At 34.1% G+C, this 19625-nt stretch overlaps 3 protein-coding genes across 5 annotated transcripts; 1 reads left to right on the top strand and 2 right to left on the bottom strand.

Annotated features, from left to right (window-relative positions):
- Positions 1 to 44: 44 nt before the first annotated feature.
- On the top strand, positions 45 to 10267 carry LOC129790492 (ankyrin-1). Its single transcript, XM_055827991.1, has 4 exons — positions 45 to 252; positions 332 to 906; positions 6584 to 6734; positions 6856 to 10267. Exons 1-4 carry the CDS (start codon positions 159 to 161, stop codon positions 7707 to 7709), a joined length of 1674 nt encoding a protein of 557 aa, XP_055683966.1. The 5' UTR covers positions 45 to 158; the 3' UTR covers positions 7710 to 10267.
- LOC129790506 (ankyrin repeat domain-containing protein 39-like) lies at positions 10154 to 16471 on the bottom strand. 3 transcript variants are annotated; one of them, XM_055828013.1, is made up of 5 exons: positions 16285 to 16471; positions 15890 to 15984; positions 13946 to 14049; positions 13075 to 13295; positions 10154 to 11639 (listed from the first exon to the last, which is right to left on the bottom strand). In XM_055828013.1, the coding sequence occupies exons 2-4, from the start codon at positions 15969 to 15971 to the stop codon at positions 13101 to 13103; spliced, it is 381 nt and encodes a 126-aa protein (XP_055683988.1). In that variant the 5' UTR covers positions 15972 to 15984; positions 16285 to 16471; the 3' UTR covers positions 10154 to 11639; positions 13075 to 13100. The 3 variants fall into 3 exon arrangements, with proteins under 3 accessions (XP_055683988.1, XP_055683989.1, XP_055683987.1); XM_055828014.1 differs by lacking the exon at positions 16285 to 16471 and adding an exon at positions 16083 to 16210; XM_055828012.1 differs by lacking the exons at positions 13946 to 14049; positions 16285 to 16471 and having other exon boundaries at positions 10154 to 10750; positions 11002 to 11639; positions 15890 to 15986.
- A 121-nt stretch (positions 16472 to 16592) lies between these two features.
- Positions 16593 to 17638, bottom strand: LOC129790504 (probable 39S ribosomal protein L24, mitochondrial). Its single transcript, XM_055828010.1, has 2 exons — positions 17417 to 17638; positions 16593 to 17354 (listed from the first exon to the last, which is right to left on the bottom strand). The coding sequence occupies exons 1-2, from the start codon at positions 17510 to 17512 to the stop codon at positions 16695 to 16697; spliced, it is 756 nt and encodes a 251-aa protein (XP_055683985.1). The 5' UTR covers positions 17513 to 17638; the 3' UTR covers positions 16593 to 16694.
- Between the last annotated feature and the right edge of the window lie 1987 nt (positions 17639 to 19625).

Genomic DNA, 19625 nt, shown 5'->3' with positions numbered 1-19625 from the left:
CATAAGACCCTCCCAAATTAACCCGCACTCATTTACTCTTTCTTAGTGCACTGCAACTTATGGGACAGCCTAATAAATTCATTCTTTGGCAAATTCATTGAGTGAGTTCAGCGATATGTTTGTTATTTAATTGCGGGCAGTCGGGCAGTGATGATGGGATGGAGACGATCATAAGTGACAAGCTGAACGATAAATTGTGTGATTTTGTGGAGAAGGGATGTATGACCAATATCAGGATCTGCCTCCGGAAAGGTTTGTTTTGTGCCCTGTGGGTGTGCGTGGGAGTGTGTCCTGATGGTTCCTTTCTCTCCCTCCCTGGTGGGTCGTGTAGGTGCTGATCCGACCAAAGTGGGCCCCAATGGGATGACAGCCATTGGGTTGGCCGCTAAGAAGGGTAACTACGGGATCCTGTCGCGCCTGCTGTGTGAGACAGATCGCGGGAAGGCCAAGAAGATGGATCTGAGTGAGTACGATACAACTCCGGATGGGATGGAGGGCCTGGAGTGGGATGATGAGATCGATTCGCGGTACTGCTTCTCACCGGACAAGGAGTGGCTCAATCTGTACACGTACTATGCGAGAATGTGGGAGAACTTTGGGGATATGCTCACGACTGCCAGTAAGATTCGCGATGATCCACACTGCCTGGATTACCATCACTTCGCCCCCATTCACTATGCCGCTCGCTTTGGGCACATGATCTGCGTGAAGCTCCTGCTGGACTACAAATGTCCCGTGGATGCGGTCACGCACGCCGGGAAGACAGCACTGCATATTGCGTGCGAATTCCAGCACGCCCCCGTTGTGGAGCTCCTCATTCGCTACAATGCAAACCTCAATCAGAAAACCTTCAACTCCCGCGAGTTTCCCCTCCTGATTGCTGCCCGGAATGGCAACACGGAAATTGTGAGTACAGAGAAACTCTTTTTGTTTGTTTAATTCTCCCCAATTATCGCCGGATTATCCCTCCATATAATTCGAGACACAGCGTCTCTTTTGGAGGCTCCTCATATCGCGCGATTTTTTTTGCTGCTGCTTCTGCTATTTCTGTACTCGCGCCTGTTTTTGCTGCTGCTGCTGCGAATCTCGGTTATGCATTAATCTCCACACAGAGTGGTGTGGGGCTTTTGTCTCGCGCGCTTCCTCATTTGGATTCTCTTTGTTTACATCTCGCACAATGACTCGTCAGGAGTTGAGCATTTGGTTGTTGTTACGCTCCTGCTGATCGCAGCAATTCCTGACCTTTCGCATCCGAGGAGCGCGAGAAAATCATGAGGGTACCACGTGCTGGTGTGCTCAAGTGTGTCACCACAAGCAAATTACGTTAATTATTGATAGCATTTGATTGCAGTTCGTTGCAATTTGAGTCAAACGAACTGCCGCACATCAGCTACTTAGCGCTCCATCAATCACAGCTGTGTGTGGCACTAAACAAATGTTTGATGGCCTCTTTACGCCCTCTCTCAAATGCTCTTATTGTATAACAATTCTCCTTATCACAAATGCACGAAAAAGCGGGGAGATTTAGTGTGAAATATCCGAATTTATGAGGATTTTCTGGGTCATTGGGATGATTTAGGGAGAGCTGGAAGAAGAAGTTCTGGGGAGATTGAAGGGAAAACGTTCAGACTTAGAACTGGAGTTTTTAGAGCCAAAGAACTCATTTTTTTATGATTTTCTCTGCTAAAAATGATTTTTCCGCTAGATGGTTCCACAGGGTTAAAAAAAAGCCCTCTGGTGGGAAAATTAAATTACAATGGAACGTTAAAATTTATTCATCTCCTCCTTGCTTGTATAAAGCTTATTTCAAAAGAATTATTTTTAAGTTAATATTTCCTTTCAAGTAAAAATTTAAAAATAATTTACATTGTTGATTTTTTCTGTGAATGTGAAGCAAATCTTTAAAGCTATAGAAAAGCCCTCTAGTGGGAAAATTAGTTTAAGTTTGGAAGGCTTAATCTTAAATCTCTTTCTTAACGATTTTTTTTATAAAACTATTTTTTCCTCCCAGGAAATTGGCAATAAAAGTCTTTAAATATTTTTAAAATAAATCTTCAAAGTTTGAGAAAAGCCCTCTAGTTAGAAAATTCAATTACTTTGGGAAGTTAACGTTCAATCTATATTATTTTAAACCTTTTCAAACTATAATTCTGGTGGAATAATATTTTCAGCTATTTTTTTCCTGTCAAGAAATTTAAATAAAAAATGTTCTTCAGTTGAATTCTGTTTTACAAAGTTCTTTATCAAATTTTTAAACCTTAAAGCTTAATTATAAATCTTTTTTTTTATTTTTTAAGCTAATTTTTCCTTTCAAGAACTTTTATTTAAAATTATTTTCAGTAAAATTCTTCCAAGATTTTTTAAAATAAATCTTCAAAGCTGTACACTGTCATTCAAACTTTAAGTAAACTGCTTCTAAAGTCTTTGGTAATGGAACATTTACTAAAAATTTTAAAAGTTATAACAGAAAATTTTAGTTATGCTGCTTGGAATCACTAAAATCTTTTGTTAGATAACCTTCACTAAAATTTTCAATTTTATTCCTCTTTTACTAAAGTTTAGTAAGCAATTTAGTCAAATTCTTTACTAAGTTTTTTAGTAAACACATAATTACTAAAATTCTTTAGTTATGTCAACTAGAATTTCTGGATTATTGACTACAATAATTTTTTCTTCTTTTACTAAAGTTTAGCCATTATTTTAGTAAAAATTTCTTTACTAAAATTCTCTACTAAAGTTCCGTCAGTGCAAGTTTTAGTAATGATAACTAAAATTTAAATTACAGTGTAGTAAAGCCCTCTAGTGAGAAAATTAATTTGCCTCAGAAAGACTTAATTTTGAATCTTATTTTTATGGTTTATTGGGCTTATTGTTTTAAATTCAATTTTTTCACTGAAGAAACATTTAAAAATTAACAATAAACTTCTTTATAGACCTCCTCAAGACCTCCCAACGAATCTACTTTAAAAGAATAAAAAATGATACAGATAAATGAAAAACTTCTGATTAAATTAATCCTTCAAGGTGGAATGGAACAAAAAAGCGGCAAGTAGCCAAAATAATAATAATAATAAATAAATCACTGAAGATATCACGATTTGTGTGGCTGATAAAGAAGTATCTTCATGCAAAAAAAGAAATACTTTACAAACAAAAAATGCACAAGAAAATGAGAGAAAAAAAAGTCACTTTGTGTTGTGAATTTATTGATAAATCTTTTATTTTTGCTCGTGCCAATTCTCCGTGTGTTTATTAAAGTTTTCTCTCCTTGTGAAGTTTCTTTTTATTTTTGCTTAAATAAATGCGAAATGTTTGTGTGGGAAAAAAGTCTCTCTGTGCATGCTCCCGATGCGTGTTCTAACCGCGAGCGCGCGTAAACATTCTTTGTGTCTGCATTCGGACTTTGCTAGACGTGCGCGAGGTTCTCCTAATCCAACATTGCTTACTCACAACTTTTTGCTTCTTTTTTTTTCCTCTGTTTCTTGGTGAATTTCTTTCATTTTTCACACGATGATAGTAAAGAAATTTTTGATATAGGTAATAAACACAGAAGACCCCTCATCAGGGGCAGCCCAGCAGCAGCAGCAATCAATCGCTATCACGATCATGTTGAGTGGCTCTCTGTATAATAAATTTCCAATGAAAAACATGCCAATATTGATAAATGTTTGAGTTTTTCTGCCATGTATGTACGCATTTGTTGTAATTTTTCATTAACTCCAATCATCACCGTGTGTGTGATTTAATCAAAATTGATTCTCCAGCTCAATTGCTGGCTAACACAGGGGCCCCTAAGCATCAAGCCACAATCTCTGTGTTTTGAGATGCGTGATAATGCATTTGACCTCACTCCACGATGGAGCTGCGCGCGCGTGGATCTGTGTGGAGAGAGAATTTAATAGCACTATAAACCCACCTCTAGAGCTCTTTTTTAACGAATCTACTAAATAATCTTGCATTTGTGATGGAATCTCCGTAAAGAGAGGAAAAAACCCATGTTGTGTGTTTTAGGAAATTCCCCAGAGAAAGCGTGATGGTCTCTTGAGAGAGAGAAAGTCTTTGAGAAAAAAATAAGCCTTTCATGTTGTAGCCTTTTCACACAATAGATGTTTAGCTTAACCCACAGAACAAACAAATTCTTCTTGTTTTGTTAGATGGAGAAAGAAAAATCCCCGAAGGACAAATCAATTGAATACCCCCGAAAAAATTGACTTTTTTTTTTATCTAAAGAGGAAGTTCTCATTGTCCAGAGAATGAGAGAGAAATTAATGAGCTCTAAAACAATATATAATAAGGAAATAATTCAAGGACAGTTGAAAATGTTCTTATCCTCGCATTCTTTATAAAATTCTTTTATTCTCATGAATGAGACAATTAAATTTAATTTCTTTTTCATTAATAATTTAGTTAGAAATGAGAGCAGTTGTTAATATTTTCAAAACTATTAATTAAAATTTTAAGGAGTTTATGCATTTTGGTGTTCTTATCACATAAATATAAGAGATGGAAGAAAAACGTCATGAATAAGCTTATTTCAAGATCATTTTATTCAGGAGTTTTTTACGTTTTTTTTTATTCGTGTATTTTATGTTTTCCATGTAAATAATTTTTTAGCAACCATGCTTTACATAAGATAGACGATTTATGCTTCATGAATTTAACACTCGGAGGACTTTACTGGTACTTGCTACCAATTTGAACCTAAAAATCGTCACAGAATAAAATCAATTGGATTTATCTCGATGAATTTAGCATCTATGTGTAGGGAATTTTAATTACTTTAAGATAGCAGAAAGAAAATCTCAAGAAAAGTCTTTTCTTTTCAAGATAATTGAGGTCAAAGTCAGAATCCAACGCGGAAGATTAAATTGGTAATAACTACCAGTCAAAATCCCATACATTTTAGCCATGGTTTTGAGGTTATGTTTCCCCATATTTCCCAAATAAAGTACTCTTGTTCACTTTTCCTCGGTAAAAATCATTAATGTGGACTAATTTTATTGCCGGAAGTGACTAAAAAGTTACTTGAAGAATCAAAGTTTGTGATGATTTAGGCGCAATAATAAATTATGCAAAATTGTAGCTAAAAAAGTCATTTGAATTGGCAATTTTGCATCGATTCTACGCAATTTTTTTTCAGTGACGATTTTCTCAATAAAATATTTAGTAATTCGGTGTAGGAATGCTTGAAGGAGATTGACAATTAGTGAAACTTTCGATCCTTGTTCAATAAACTGATTAATATTTAATTATTGAGCATATTTTATCAGCTGGTAGTTATTACCAATTTGATCCTCCGCGTTGTGCCAAATGTTTGGTCCTCCAAGTGTTAAATAAGTCTGAGAGAAGCTATGCTATGTAGAAGATAAAACTCTATATTGAAAAAGCTTTTCTGAGGAGTCCTTCAGACTTATGCTTCATGCATGTTATACTTCATACACTTATGCTTCATGCATTTGAATAACAACTCCGAGGGAAATTTCCAATAATTATCCAATAATTGGGCTGTGTGGATGTCGAAATGACGTCCGGCTCTGCAAAACATAAAAAGAAGACGAAGAAGTATTCAAAAATTAGTTTTCATGAAAATTCTGCGAAGTTTTCGATCAAAGCTTCTTTTACTTCATACATTTGTACATCGTGCATTTTTATAACTTTGAGATAAACTATTTTTTTAACGTTAAAAAGAAGTGATTTTCCGATGTGTATAGACAATAATAATTTTCCGGGTTTTTCATTGAAAAACTCACATTTTCCAGAGCTTTCGGCTTTGTTCTTCGTGAGTCTTTTCTGGGTGAGAACCCCCATTTAACCGATGAAATTCCCCATGAAGCACAACAGTTTTCCTTAAAATTTTTTCTCAATTCTGGATTTATGCTTCATATACCTATGCTTCTTCTATTTATGCTTCATTACTTTGTTAAATTAAATATTCAAACGTCTTTACAAAAAATTAATGTGATGAATAAATTATAAATTCCTGTTCTTTTATTTTAAGAAAAATTGTAAGAAGCATAAGATTCTTATTGATGATTAATGATTCTTATTGAAAATAAAATCCATTATTCTGAATACGGAAGAATCTAAACTCATTTATCATTTTTATTTGTTACTCTTTGTACATTTCCTGCTTTACGGTTCACGCAAGAAATTTAATTATCTTCGCTAAAATTTAAAATGTGTAGGAGAATATTTAATCTGCGTGAAAATTCCAATTTAATGCCAATTTTTTAAACATAATTCGATGAAAATTTTCAACGTTTAAATTGTAAATTATTTCTTCGCATTTTTAAAGAAATAATATGTCTTCTTTGAATTAATTTTCTGTTATGATCTTCCTTTTAAAAAATCCATAGGGCCAATTTGATTTTTTTCAATCGTCACAGAATCAAGAACTATTTAACATTTCGTTATAAATTCAACATCTGTGTGTAGTAAGGAATTTCATTTACTTCAAGATTGTCGAAAGAAAACTTTGAAAATATCATATTTTTTGTGAAGAAAATTAAGGTTAAAATTTAAAGGATGGAAATCTTGATCCTTTGGGTTAAAGGGCAGTTTTTGTGTTCTTTCTCCTCTTAAGATTTCCATGCTTCTGAAGGCAGGAGCTCTTGTGGATGAGCGCAATCTGCAGGACATTACTCCCCTCATGGAGGCCATTGAAATGAAGAATGTTCAAGCAGCGAAGCTTCTCATTGAGAGTGGAGCAAATATAAATCTTCAGGATCGTGAAGGTGAGTTGAAGTCTTTTCTTTTAAAATTTATTAAGGGGATAGAAAGAAAAATAACAAAACAATTGAGGAAGAATTGAGAAGAAGAAAAAGAATAAAATGGTGATGTCGTCTCCATTTCAAGGCCTCTCACCGCTCTGCCTTGCTGTTATGAGTGAATCTGTGGAGCTGGTGAGGCTGTTGCTAGAGAGAAATTGCCGGATTGTCCTATCGCACAATCTTCTCCACAAATCAATTGCCGCGAACAACAATGAGCTGATAAAGTTGCTTGTTGAGGCGGGCGACAATGTCAATGCGCGCGATACATTTGGGCTGTCGGTGTTTGAGAAGTTGATTACATTTGGGAATGAGGAGATGGTGCTCTTCTTGTCGCAGTATGCCCCTAAGAGTGCAACGTGCTCCTCTGAATCCACAGAGGTCTTTATGGCCATCAATATACAGTCAAAGCCAAAGTTTCAGCGAATGTTGAATCTTCTGTTGCACCTTAACAGTGATATTGATGCAACACTGTGGAATGAGACGCCCCTTTCCACCACAATACGCGTCAAGCAGTACGACTACGCGCGTATTCTCATCCGCGAAGGCTGTTCCGTGCGAATTCGTCAAATGGGCAATGCTGTGGAGTTGCTGCGACGCGATGGCACGGTCATTGTGCTGAAGTACCTCATTAATGCCGGGCTAAGGATTTGGGACTTTCCTGAAATTGCAGCATCAATAAAGCCCACACCGCAGGCTAATCGTGCTGAGCACTATCTCGCCTCTGTGGCCCACAATCCGCTGTCGTTGCAGCAAATTGCACGAATTCGCATTCGTGATGCCCTGAGGGCACGTAGAAAACCCCGTGAGAGGGTTTTCAGGTTTACACGCCCAGTTAGCAATGTTGACTACACCGCATCGACATTTGAAGCGTGTGTTCAGAGTCTTGGATTGCCCAAAACACTCACGGACTATGTCTACAGATTCTCAGATTTAGAATAAAAAAAATCTTCTAATTTTTAATTTAAGAATGAATAATAATCATCAAAATCCGCACACTTTACTGAAAATTTCGCAAAAATTGCCGCAAGCGCGTTGATTTGCATTCACATCACGCGAGATGTGTTGAGAGAGAGAGTCAATAAGCTCCAGATGCCCGTCCAAGGACGGTCAAATGGAGATTAATTAAAAGCAATCAAAGAATCACACACATCATGCTGTCTAAAGTTGCGTGGAAATGTATTTTTCTTAAAGATCTGCGACGTTTTAGCGCCAAGAAAAAAGCTTGACAAATATGGTGACAGCGGTGGGATACAATTAATTTTATGAAAAATCCATTAAGTTTTGTTTTTTCTTTACCGCTGTTTGTGAATAAAATTGCGAGCTTTGAGATCTTTGCAACATTCAAAACATTAATCATTAATCACACACAAAAGATTATTCATACAATTGGTGGCAGAGCGGTGGAATCTCTCTATCCCACCGCTGACACCAATTGTTTCATCTAAATTTTTTTAAGGAAAAATTTATTATCAAACCCCAAAAAGCCAAAGAAAACCTATTTTCATCTAATTTATTTGACGAACAATTTATTTATCAAATTAATCTAATTTTTTTTAATTAAAAAATTTATTTCGGTTCAAAGAATTTTCAGTAGAGTGTGCAAAAAAAATTCAAGATATGCACAGTGCTTCCCAAACCTTGACGGCTAAGAAGACAAATTAAAAATACTCCTTTAGCTTCAATTAAAATGAAAATTAAGTGACTAAAATGAATACAAATTAGTCGGGTTCTTTTTTTGCTTAATCCAAAATAGATTAACTGTGCCATTTGTCTGTGTTGAAAAGTCATCTAAAGAGAGAGAAAAGAAATAAAGAACGTCTCGCATGAAAGTGGACAAGGAAATACATTTTATTCTTAGCTTTCCGCGACGCTACATTTGTTTACATTTCGCCCCGAGAGTTCAAGGAAGTTTATTGTTTGGGGCGTCCTTCAATGGTGTTTTTTTCTTGTAGATTTTTCTATGGGAATTTTCTTAGCATTTTTGATGGGGAGAATAAACGATATTAATTAAAAATTAATGAAAAATAAATATTAAAGGAATGTTTTGAAGAAAATATCATGAAATAGTCGATATTTGGTGCTTGAAATAATCTCTAAAAAATTCTGTTTGAAAGTTTTGAGAAACAATTTTTGTCTAAAATTAAAGTTTAGGGAATAATTTAAAAGAAATTTTAAAAATTTAGGAAAATTTTAAAAAAATAAAACTGCCGAAGAGAGGAATCTTTTTTTATTTGTTTTGATTTATTTAGTGCATTTAAAAAATATATTTTTTTACTTTATTAATTTTTATTTATTAAATTTCATATTTTTGAAATTTTTTAAAAACATTTTACAGCTCGAATTGTGTTCAAATATCAATTTATGGGGTCGTTTCTGATAAAAATCTTTTCTTTCCTTACAATTCGTCAGTTATAAGATTTTTGGTATTCTGGGAAAAATCTTGTAAGATTAACATTTTATTTTTCTTTAAACGGGTTTCTGAAAGAAAATTACTTTTCTAGGGCTCTTTAAAGTTCTTTCTCACTATTTTCTGGAACAATTAATTCTTTGTTTTTCTTTTAAAAACTCCATCTGTCAAAATCTTACAACAAACTTTTAAGTTGTTAGAAAAGAAAAGAAAAGATTTTTATCAGAATCTTAGAAAAGAATTTTCTGCCTTATTTTTTTATCAAAATTATTTTTTAAATCTTTTGCAACGAATTAACCTTAATTAATTAAATAAAAATTGTTTCTTCGAATCAAGGCACGGCCAATATATGCTGAATAGCCTCCTTTTCTAGCTTCTTCTCGTTTTTACTTTCTTTTCTTTCTTTTCTCTTATTCTCTGTAAACCTTTCCCATGAAAAGTCTTCAGCATTAAGCGCTTAAATCTACAATGTGATAAGCCCGTAAGAAATGCATTTTAACGTTGGAAAATTTTTTTCTCAAAACTTTCAGCACAACCAATACAAAAGTGTTGAAGCACGAAATGATTTTGTATTCATTTATTGGACGCGCGTGTTATTAGTTAGTCTTTGCAATTGTATGACCCAAATAGGTAATTAAAGGCAATTATTTACAGCGACTGTGAGTCTTTATTGATCAAAAAAAAAATCTTAAAGCGTTGAGCATTTTATTGCTTCTTCATGCAAATCCCAACCATATTTAACCATTTAAAGATTTATGCAAAAATAAAGAATTAGAAAAAAAATTATCATAAACGATGGAATGTCTCAATGAATATTTTAAGTGTTTTATATAAGCAATTGTGATGATAATTGAGATAAAATGGAGATTTAGATGTTAAGCGAATTATTCTTCTTTTTTTTGCATGGAAACAAATCTTTGGGGAGCACTGTGGGAGAGATAATTGAAGAAGAAATAATAAAAAAAAACTCTGTGAATTTCAAGTCACAAAAAAGGAAAGAAAGAAATATTCTGTATTTTAAAATGTAACCTCGTAACAATATTAATATTAATAATACAATATAATATATTAAATTGCCTCCTGAAGATGATTTTATTGCGAAAAATTAAACTCAACGGAGGGAATTTCTTTTAAATCTTTTCGGGGGATTCTAGAATATTGCGGAGATTGCTGTTTGAGGCTAAATCAGCAGGACGTCGTCCGCGGTTATCGGTGAATTCTCTCAGGGACGGTTCTAGGCCTATGAGGAGCTCCACTGTCTGTGTGTGACCCCCTTGGGCGGCTCTGTGGAGAGCAGTTTGCCCATCGGAGTCAGTTGTAGTCAAATTGGCGCCACGTTTGCAGAGAAACTCCACAATCTCCCATCGTCCCATCATTGCAGCCCGATGGAGGGGCGTCACACCACCATTTGTCGTACAATTCACATCCGCTCCTGCCGCTATGAGCTTCCGGCAGGCCTCCATGTGCCCAGCCCGGGCGGCGTAGTGAAGAGCCGTATAGCCTGCATTGTCACAATCATTTGTAGCTCCACGCCCAATGGCCACATCCAAACGTTCCAGATCCCCATAAAGTGCTGCCAAGAAAGATTTTTTTAAGACAAAAAAAAGTCTTTTCACATTATCACACAAAAGATTATTCATACAATTGGTGGCAGCGGTGGGATCTCTGTATCCCACCGCTGACACCAATTGTTTCATCAAAAATTTTTTAAGGAAAAATTTATTATCAAAGACCCCAAAAAGCCAAAGAAAACCTATTTTCATCTAATTTATTTGACGAACAATTTATTTATCAAATTAAATTAAAAATTAAAGAAAATCTTACCCGCAGTCCAGATTCCCCGTTCAAAATCCATCTCGTCGAGTGTTTGAGCAGCTGCCGAAGGGTGGCATTTGCACCCTCCGTCACCCCCTGCCACGTGCCTATGTTCAGTCATTCCTTCTTCTTCTTCTTCCAAACACCTGTGAGAGTTTTCTTTTCTTGCAACACACACACTAAAGTTTTTTGTTTTAGTAAGAAAATAGTTTAAATACTGCACTTAACAAAAAAATCAATAATGAAGATGAACAAAAATTGCCCAATAAATGCTGCTTCTTGCTGCGCTTCTTAAACTTCCCTCTGCATTGTCCACACAACTTCAGTTTCACCCGTACTACAAACAACTTGATAGCCCAATTGCCCCAAAACATTAATCATGTGAATGGGGCTACTCTTAACAAAAACCCCACCGACAATCTTATTGGGATTCATTTCGAATTTCTTCGTTATTGCCGCCTCTTCTTCCTTGCTCAACCCAAAAATGGCGCTCTCAGATGCATGTAGGGACCCCTTGACGGCAACATAGGTGTATGTGCCCTCGTGAAGGCCATGAACTGGAATGGGAATGACTTTGGTGTTAACGGGACTCGTTGATTCCATCCTTGAGGGCTCTTTTCTTTTTTCTCTTTACGGTGTTTGTGTGTCTGTAAAGGAAAATTTATTTTCTTTAGAAAGTATTTTTGAAGATTTTCTTATTTTTTAAATAAATTTTAAACTATGAAGGAGTCTCTTCATTTTGAGATAAAAATAAATCAGAGATTTCTTTTCATTGAGATGAATTGAATAATCTCAAAAAGACTTAGGAACTAACAATAAGAAATGCTAAAACTACGCCCCCATTGTATATTGCATATATTGTACTTGAAGCATATGCTTCAATGCTCCATTGATGTTGGAGGCGTGGCTTTTTCATCAATAGATTTTTTTTAATTATTAAAAAGAATTTTTATAAGATTTTTGAGTTTTTATGAGTTTAAAAAAAATAAAAAAAACATCAATCTTTTATTAAAATTAATTTATAAAAAAAATTTTATTAAAAGATTGATGTTTTTTTTATTTTTTTTATTATTAACTTTCAATTGCAAAATAAAATGTACAAAATGAACGTAAGGAAAAACCATAAAATTGTAAACCAATTTAGGAAACATCAAAGAATTTTCTTTTATTGGGATAAACTGGATAATCTCGAAAAGACTTAGGAACTAACAATAAGAAATGCTCAAACCACGCCCCTATTGTATATTGCTTTGGTACATGAAGCATATGCATCAATGCTTCATTTATATTAGTGGCGCGACTTTTGGGACTGAAAAGAATTTTTAAGTTTTTTTTTGAGTTTTTACAGATTTTGAAATAAAACAACATTTTAAAAATTGAAAAATATTTTTTTTAATCCAGAAAATTAAAAAATTAGTAACAATTTTTAGAATTCTATGAGAATTTAAAAAAAAAAACAAATCCATGCGTTAATAAAACAAAAATAAAAATAATATTCTTCCTGTTTATTTAATAAATTAAATAATCTTTATCAAAATAATAGAAATTAATCTCAATTACATAATTTTTAATTTTCTTTTATATTTTCTTATCAAAGGTCATCATTTAGAAAGTCAGTAAACAATATTTGTTTCGGGTGTTGTCTGTATTTGTAAATAATTCACACAAAGTTTGTTGCATAAATATTTTCTTTTAAAACCTTATCACTAAAAGTATTCCTTAAAGATTTTCTTTACATATTTTTTGATCTTTTTATTAGAATTAAATTCCCTCATGACGCACGTTTTGGGCATGCAATGAAATCGTGCATTAAAATTATTTTTTTTTTGTTTAAAGAAAATCTATTTATGGAAGAAGATTGATTGATTGATGTTTGAAAGAGCTTTAAGAGTTTTTTTTTCCTTCTTTTTTTGTTGTTTTTCATCCTCCCCACTAAATAAACATCGCGCGAGTCATTCAATTATGCAAAATGATCGCCCTCAAATGACCGTGTTTAAAGCTTTTTTTATGGAGTGAGATTTATAATTTACTTAAAGAGCAATTAAGGAGAAAAAAAATGGAATAAATAATGAGAAAACTCACATTTTTATGTTGTTAAAACTGCAAATTTATTCCGGAACGTCAACTTTGTGTACGCCTGAAAGGGATTCTCGGCCAAAATTGGCAATATTATCTCTCTCACCAACAGTGGTGTCCGTAAAGGGTTCTGGTTCGTTGAATTCCTTGCGCATAGTCCACATATATTCGTTGTAATCCTGCTTCACCGCTGTTGATGATGATGCTACAACTCTATAGCCCAGAACCTAAATTGAAAGGAAAGGGAAAAAACAAAGTGCACGCTATGTCCTTTTCTTAATTAAAAAAGCTTCATTTTCCCTTTTTTTCTGCGAATTTGTGCCACAGAAAAAAAGGAAGTAAATAACAACAAAAAATAGTAAAACCTCCTTCCACAAGCTCAATAATTAAAGTGAATTAAAAGAAAACTAATATTCCATGAACCATAATTAATTGCCGCGAAAAAAGGGGATGAAAATGTGAACCAAATTAGGGCTATAATAAAGGATCTAAAAAAATAATATTAAGGATAATGTTGATTAGTTGAAGCAACAATGTGCCAATAAGAAAAAAAAAGAAAACCATTAATTGCCAAAGAATTAATTTTTATATTATAAAAATCTAATTAACTTCCATTCAAATCAACTTTGCATCGAAGCTCGACCAAAAAAAATGACATATAATTCTTCTTTTTTATTAACCTTTCAACAAGTGATTTTTAACTGGAGAAGCTTCAATGTGCAAAGTTTCTTTAAATTAGAAAACATTAGTAAAAAGAAGAAAAATTAAAAGAAATAAATCCAAGAATTAGGCAGCAACCAAGGATGTGTGGAAAAGGATTAGAAAAAAAGAAAAATAAAAGACCGTGAAAGACAGAAGAGCTAGGTCAAGGACGAACCTCCAGAGCTGTTAAAATTACACAGGGATGCTGCAAGTAGACAATAGTCGACTCATCACTATAGCCACCACAAGGAAATCTATTCAACTGCTCGATATCCGCAGCTAAAATTGCAAAATTTACAAAATAATTTACGAAATTTTGATAAATTTTCTTTGAAAAAAAAAAGAAAACTATTTTCTACTTGTTTTCTACAGATTTGAAACAGATTTTAATAAAGGGATTTCTAATTGCTATTCGTAACTACTGAAAGGGAGCAATGATAGGAAAGATAGATAGAGTAGAAAGTAGGCTATGATTAAATATTTTCAGACGTTTCGGTTCTCTTCTGAGAGCCTTCATCAGGTACTTATAATACCTATTATAGAATATAAATGAACTTTTATCTATGTCTAAGTTTTTTATAATAATTTTTGTCAGATCCTTAGTCTTCATTAAAAAAATAAACATTAAAGTTTTTTTTTACAGGAAAACATTTTTTCCATAGATGAGCCCAAAAACATAATGTTTTGTCTTACAAAATAAAATTAAAATTAAAGAATTGAAAGCAATAGAATTTGTTTTAAATATTAGTTACCTGATGAAGGCACACAGGGGAGACAAAAAACTCCTAACTATGTAAAGTCTTTATACAAAGTTTATCAAAAATCAATTAAAGTTTAATTTTTAATTGAGAAGTAGCTCAATCAAATTATTTTAAAGAAAGAACTTTTTCTTAAAAAAAACTGAGAAGAATCTTTAAGATTTAAAGAATTTTAAGGTTTTGTTTTAAAGAAAGAACTTTTTCCTTAAAAAAATAACTGAGAAGAATCTTTAAGAGTTAAAGATTTAAAGAATTTTAAGGTTTTGTTTTAAAGAACTTTTTCTTAAAAAAAACTAAGGAGAATCTTTAAGATTTTCTGAAATCTTTTTGTTTTCTCTTAAAAAAAAAACAATTTTAGAGGTCTTCGGTTCTTATCAGTACCTTCATCAGGTTACAAATAATTTAAAGAAATTCTATTCCTTTGAGTTTTTAATTTGTTTTCCCAAAATTTCTCTTTTGAAACATTTTTAAAAATCAGAAAGTGTAATATTTTAAAAAAATCTCAAGCATAGAGATGTTCTTCCCTCTAACTTTAACCTGTTCTTTATCCTTTAATAAAGAAAAATTAAGCACTTTATGTAGATTGAAGTACTTCCATAAACGACTCCAATAAAAATTGATTTTCCCTCATTTTCTGTCCTCTAAAATTTATTATCTTCTCGCTCAATAAAATCTTCCAACCCCCTCTTTTTTTCTATTGTCTCCCTTTGCTCTTGGCCCCCAAACGGACACACCACCACCACCCCCCACACATCCCTCCCAGACTTTTTGGAATGTTTCCAGGGCTCCAGCAGCAAGTACAAGGCGCGACTTGTGCCCATTTCGCTTTACGTGACCTGAATCAAAAATCAGCTGAATTTTATTGCTATTTAAAATTCTTCTTCCTCAAGAAAAAAAATCATTTAGTTTTATAAATAAAAAAAAAATGTTTTGATTGAAAAATTAGAATTTTGGGGCATTTTTTTGTTCAAAGAGAAGAAATTCTTGGCTTGAATTTCTTATCTATATTGAGCTGTTTTTCCTTTCTCTCGTTGTATTTAATTAAGCAATAGTATGGGGTATTTTCTTAGTCACAAAAGGCGTAGTTTCTCTCATTTGAAGAGATAAGAAAATGTTCAGGAAGAGCCCTGGATTGGATTTTCTGGGAGGGGAAGTTTAAAGAATCTTTAAGGAAATCTTCAGAGAATTTTATTTAAAATTTAATTCCCTCTTCTTTTGTACTAAATCCTGAACATTCTCACTAAATCAGGATGAAATTTAATAGAGATTCCTCTAATCTGGAGAGGAGAGATCTCATCATTTCCCTCCCAGAGGACAAAGGAACTTAACTAAACTTCTTCTAAACACTTTCTTCTCCTTACCTTTAAGTCCAGACACGAGTACTCTCCATGGGTATTTGTGACTATACGACGCCAAATTCCCTCTCACCAGAACGTATGGCATTGAAGATGATTTACTGGAAAGAAGAGAGAGAGGAAGCATCCAAATTAGTAAACCCATCGTGGGCTGAAGAGGAAAACAAATAAAATATTAAATTTCTCTCAATCGACACACCCAGAAAAATGCACAAAAAGAGCCCAAATTAGGGAAATTTCCCAACAAATGCGTCTCTGTGGGTTCCTTGGCAACGACTGGTGCCTTTCCTGCTTGTCTGCCTGGCCCAGGAAACTCCCTCAAGGCGACTGGATCAATATTTTATGCACACAGACGTTGGAGGGAAATGTGTAAAAGGATGGTAAGAATGGGGAAATTTTACCTTTTCCTCACTCGTTCATGGGCAAATGAAGTATTTATCGGATGGATTGTGATGTTGAATCCCTTATGCGAACACCCGGACAGGTGGGCTGGTTAAATTTTCACGAGAAAATTAATAATAAATCGCGTGAGAAAATTTTCGTCAATGTCGAAGAAAAGCTGTCACTGCGATTTCTAAAAAGGTTTCTCAATTTATTTTTATTTTCCCCTCAATCTGTGAGATTTAATTTCATTAAATTTTTTTTTATTTAACAAATTAAATAAAATATTGAAATTCTTTCAACAAATCTCAAAAGAAAAAAAAAAGGATTTTTCTTTTAAATAAAGGCATTTATTTTACGGATTGATAAACCCCCTAAAAATAACTAAAGCCAATCAACGGTGGCACACCGCTAAACATTTGAATGGTTTTCAGTACCAATAAGTTTTCTTCGGGATCCTCTCCTCCTGAATTCCCATTTCTTTCATGATTTCCATCTCAAAGGTCTGCAGGGAGGGCTTGAATGTGATCTCCTCCACAACTTTTGCTGGGGTGTCCTTATCCTTCTCCATGTACGTTCCCCGAGACTTGTAGTCATGCGTCTCTTCGTGCTCCTTGGGAATGGGAACAATTCTGCCCGTTCTCGTGGATACACGCACCTTGTCTCCTTCCTCCGTGTACCTCCACTCAATTTCCGTTGCCTGAAGATCAGCTGGATCAACGAGTTTTACTTGATTCGTTACGAGAAGGGGAGCTTCTGACTTGATATAAATTCCCGGATATTCTCCTTCTCCGCCAACCTTCCGCATGTGGCAGTTTAATCCCTCAACCAACACCCAATTCCTCTCGGGAATTAACTGCTTGACAATTCCTTGTTTTCCTTTATCACGCCCCACGAGCACTTCAACACGATCCCCACGGAAGAACGACCACTCGGCAATGGGTTCAATGAAAACCTTCTTCCGGGATGTTCGAGGAAGATTTTGCTGCCGGAACTGTCCTGTCCACGGACGGTTTGTGGTGAAACGAAATCTCCGCTTCTCAATGACCTTCTGTTGGTAATTTGGCTCATTTGGGGTCTTCCAATAAACCTAAAAAGAGAATTTTATATTTTTCAGAGATTCCTAAAATGAGGTTAGGTTTGATGGCTCACCTGCTCCATTGCTCGTTTCACGTAAGATTCTGGGAAATTGGAGTATTTTATCGAAAGGTCATGAACCTTTCTCAGTAGTTGACTTGTTAAACGCATTTTCCAGCGATTTTTTGCACTATTTGTACAGAAATTCCATAAAGATAAACAGAGAAAACTTCTTGTGAGAGGTCATTAAACAATTTGATCGGAACAATACGGAATTTCTTACGACATTCTCCAAACAGAACATAACTTCTTTCAGAACATTTAACACTTGGAGGACTTTACTGGTATTTACTTGCTATCAAATTGAACCTTACAATCGTTACAGAATAAAATCTTGTGGTTTTATCTTGATGAATTTATCTATCTAGCTCCAGAATAATCAAAAAGAGAATTGTCTAGCTAGCAGGACGTTAAATTTTAGAAGGAAATTTTGAGAATGTTCGTTAAAAGAAAACCTTTTTTAAAATGATTTAAAAAAATAAAGAATTTGTAGGATTAAAAAGCACAGAATTCTTTAAAGAAGTTGATCTTTTCCAGATTTTCCGGCTTTTTCGGGATATTTTTGCGTTTCTATTCAAATAAAAAAAAAAATTTTAAAGCAAAAGCGTTCCTATCCTAGAATTTCTTCTAATATCCTCTGAATTTTCTCGTTTTCCTTGATTTTCCAGAATTTCCACAATTTTATTTTGAAAAGTAATTTGTCGATTGAATTTTCCATTTTATTTATACATACATCGATAGCCATCGATAGTATTGGGAAAACTATCGGTCCCTCGATAGTCTCCTCCCACCCGCGCCGCGCCGATATGTTTCTAATTGCGGTGACTATCGATTTGTAAAACATCGATAGTTTTTGCATATTTTCTCAAGAATAAATAGACTGTAAGACTTGATTTTCCTTAATTTTCCCCACAATATTTCATGAAAACTCCTGAATTTTCTCCGTGAAGGGAAACAAGAGGAATATAAAAGAAAAATTGTAATTCTCTACCACCTTTACCATGAAATTAGCTGCATTTTCGCAAAAACCGCTGACAGTACGAAAAAAAAACCGCGCGCGAGAAAACCGATAGACGCAGGAGTGGAGTGAAAAACTCGAAATTTTCCTTATTTCCACTGTATTTTCATTCAAAATAAGTGATGCATTTCTCAGGAAAATGCACAGAGTTGTGATTTTAGGGAAAATCCGAAGAGTTTGTGAATTCAAAAAGAAATACGGATAAGATCAGGAAAAAACAGCTGGAGGTCGAACCGAAAAAAAAACCGCGCGCAAGAAGAAGAAAATCGACAGACGGAGTGGAGTGAAAAACCATTGATTTTTCTCTATTTTCATTGAATTTCCCATCAAAATAAGTGAGACATTTCCCAAATAAGTGCATAGTGTTGTGATTTTAGGAAAATTCAGTTGCGGAGAGCATGAAAAAAGTGGAAAAATTGAGCATTTTCAGTTGACATGTTTTTCGGTTAGAGCAATTTAGTGAAAAATGATTGTGTTTATGCGTTGTGCGTGATTGTAGCGCCCCAAAAAGGTGATCAGGAAGTTTCAATCGGTGGTGTTTAGGCAGGGCAGACTCTAGCATCATCACTGCAACTCCCGGAAATGGGGATTACGCTTCCATGAGGGTAACAACGAGAAAGTTTTCAACGCTTTCTTGCTCCTTCAAAATGACGCCATCGTGAAAGTTGCGACGAGAACAGAATGAGAAAATCCTGAAAATTCGCTTCAGGGAACATCTAGCTGACCTCCGAATAAAGAAAAGGGGCAAGTTCTTTTCCATTATTTCGCTGAGGCTTCCTTAATTTAAATCATTCCCCATATTTATGCGTTTTTTTTTTCAAAAGCTCTTCTCTCCTGACCGTTTTGAAAGTTTACGAGAGCTTTCAAAAGTTAACTATTCACATACGCGGACAGAAATTGACCCAGTAGCGCATTTCTTTTCTTATATTTCATTTTATTTCAAATACAATATAATTTTAATTTGTATTAACCCTTTCAAACCCCAGAGCTATATTTCGAGCTAAAGAAATAATTTTTAAAATTAAATCAATTTTATGTTGAAAAATTAATAAAAAAAATTGTCTATCAAATTCAATTTATAGAATGACAATACCAGAAAATAAGTTAATTTTTTTTTTAATTGAAAACTAATGCTATATTGCGATTCATTTTTCAGCCTAATCTGGAAAACAGTGAAAGATTCTCACCAACCAATGGCAAACACTT

This window comes from Lutzomyia longipalpis, chromosome 2 (genome assembly GCF_024334085.1).
Source record: "Lutzomyia longipalpis isolate SR_M1_2022 chromosome 2, ASM2433408v1".
Lineage (NCBI taxonomy): Eukaryota > Metazoa > Arthropoda > Insecta > Diptera > Psychodidae > Lutzomyia > Lutzomyia longipalpis.
This window is presented reverse-complemented; position numbering and strand designations above follow the sequence as displayed.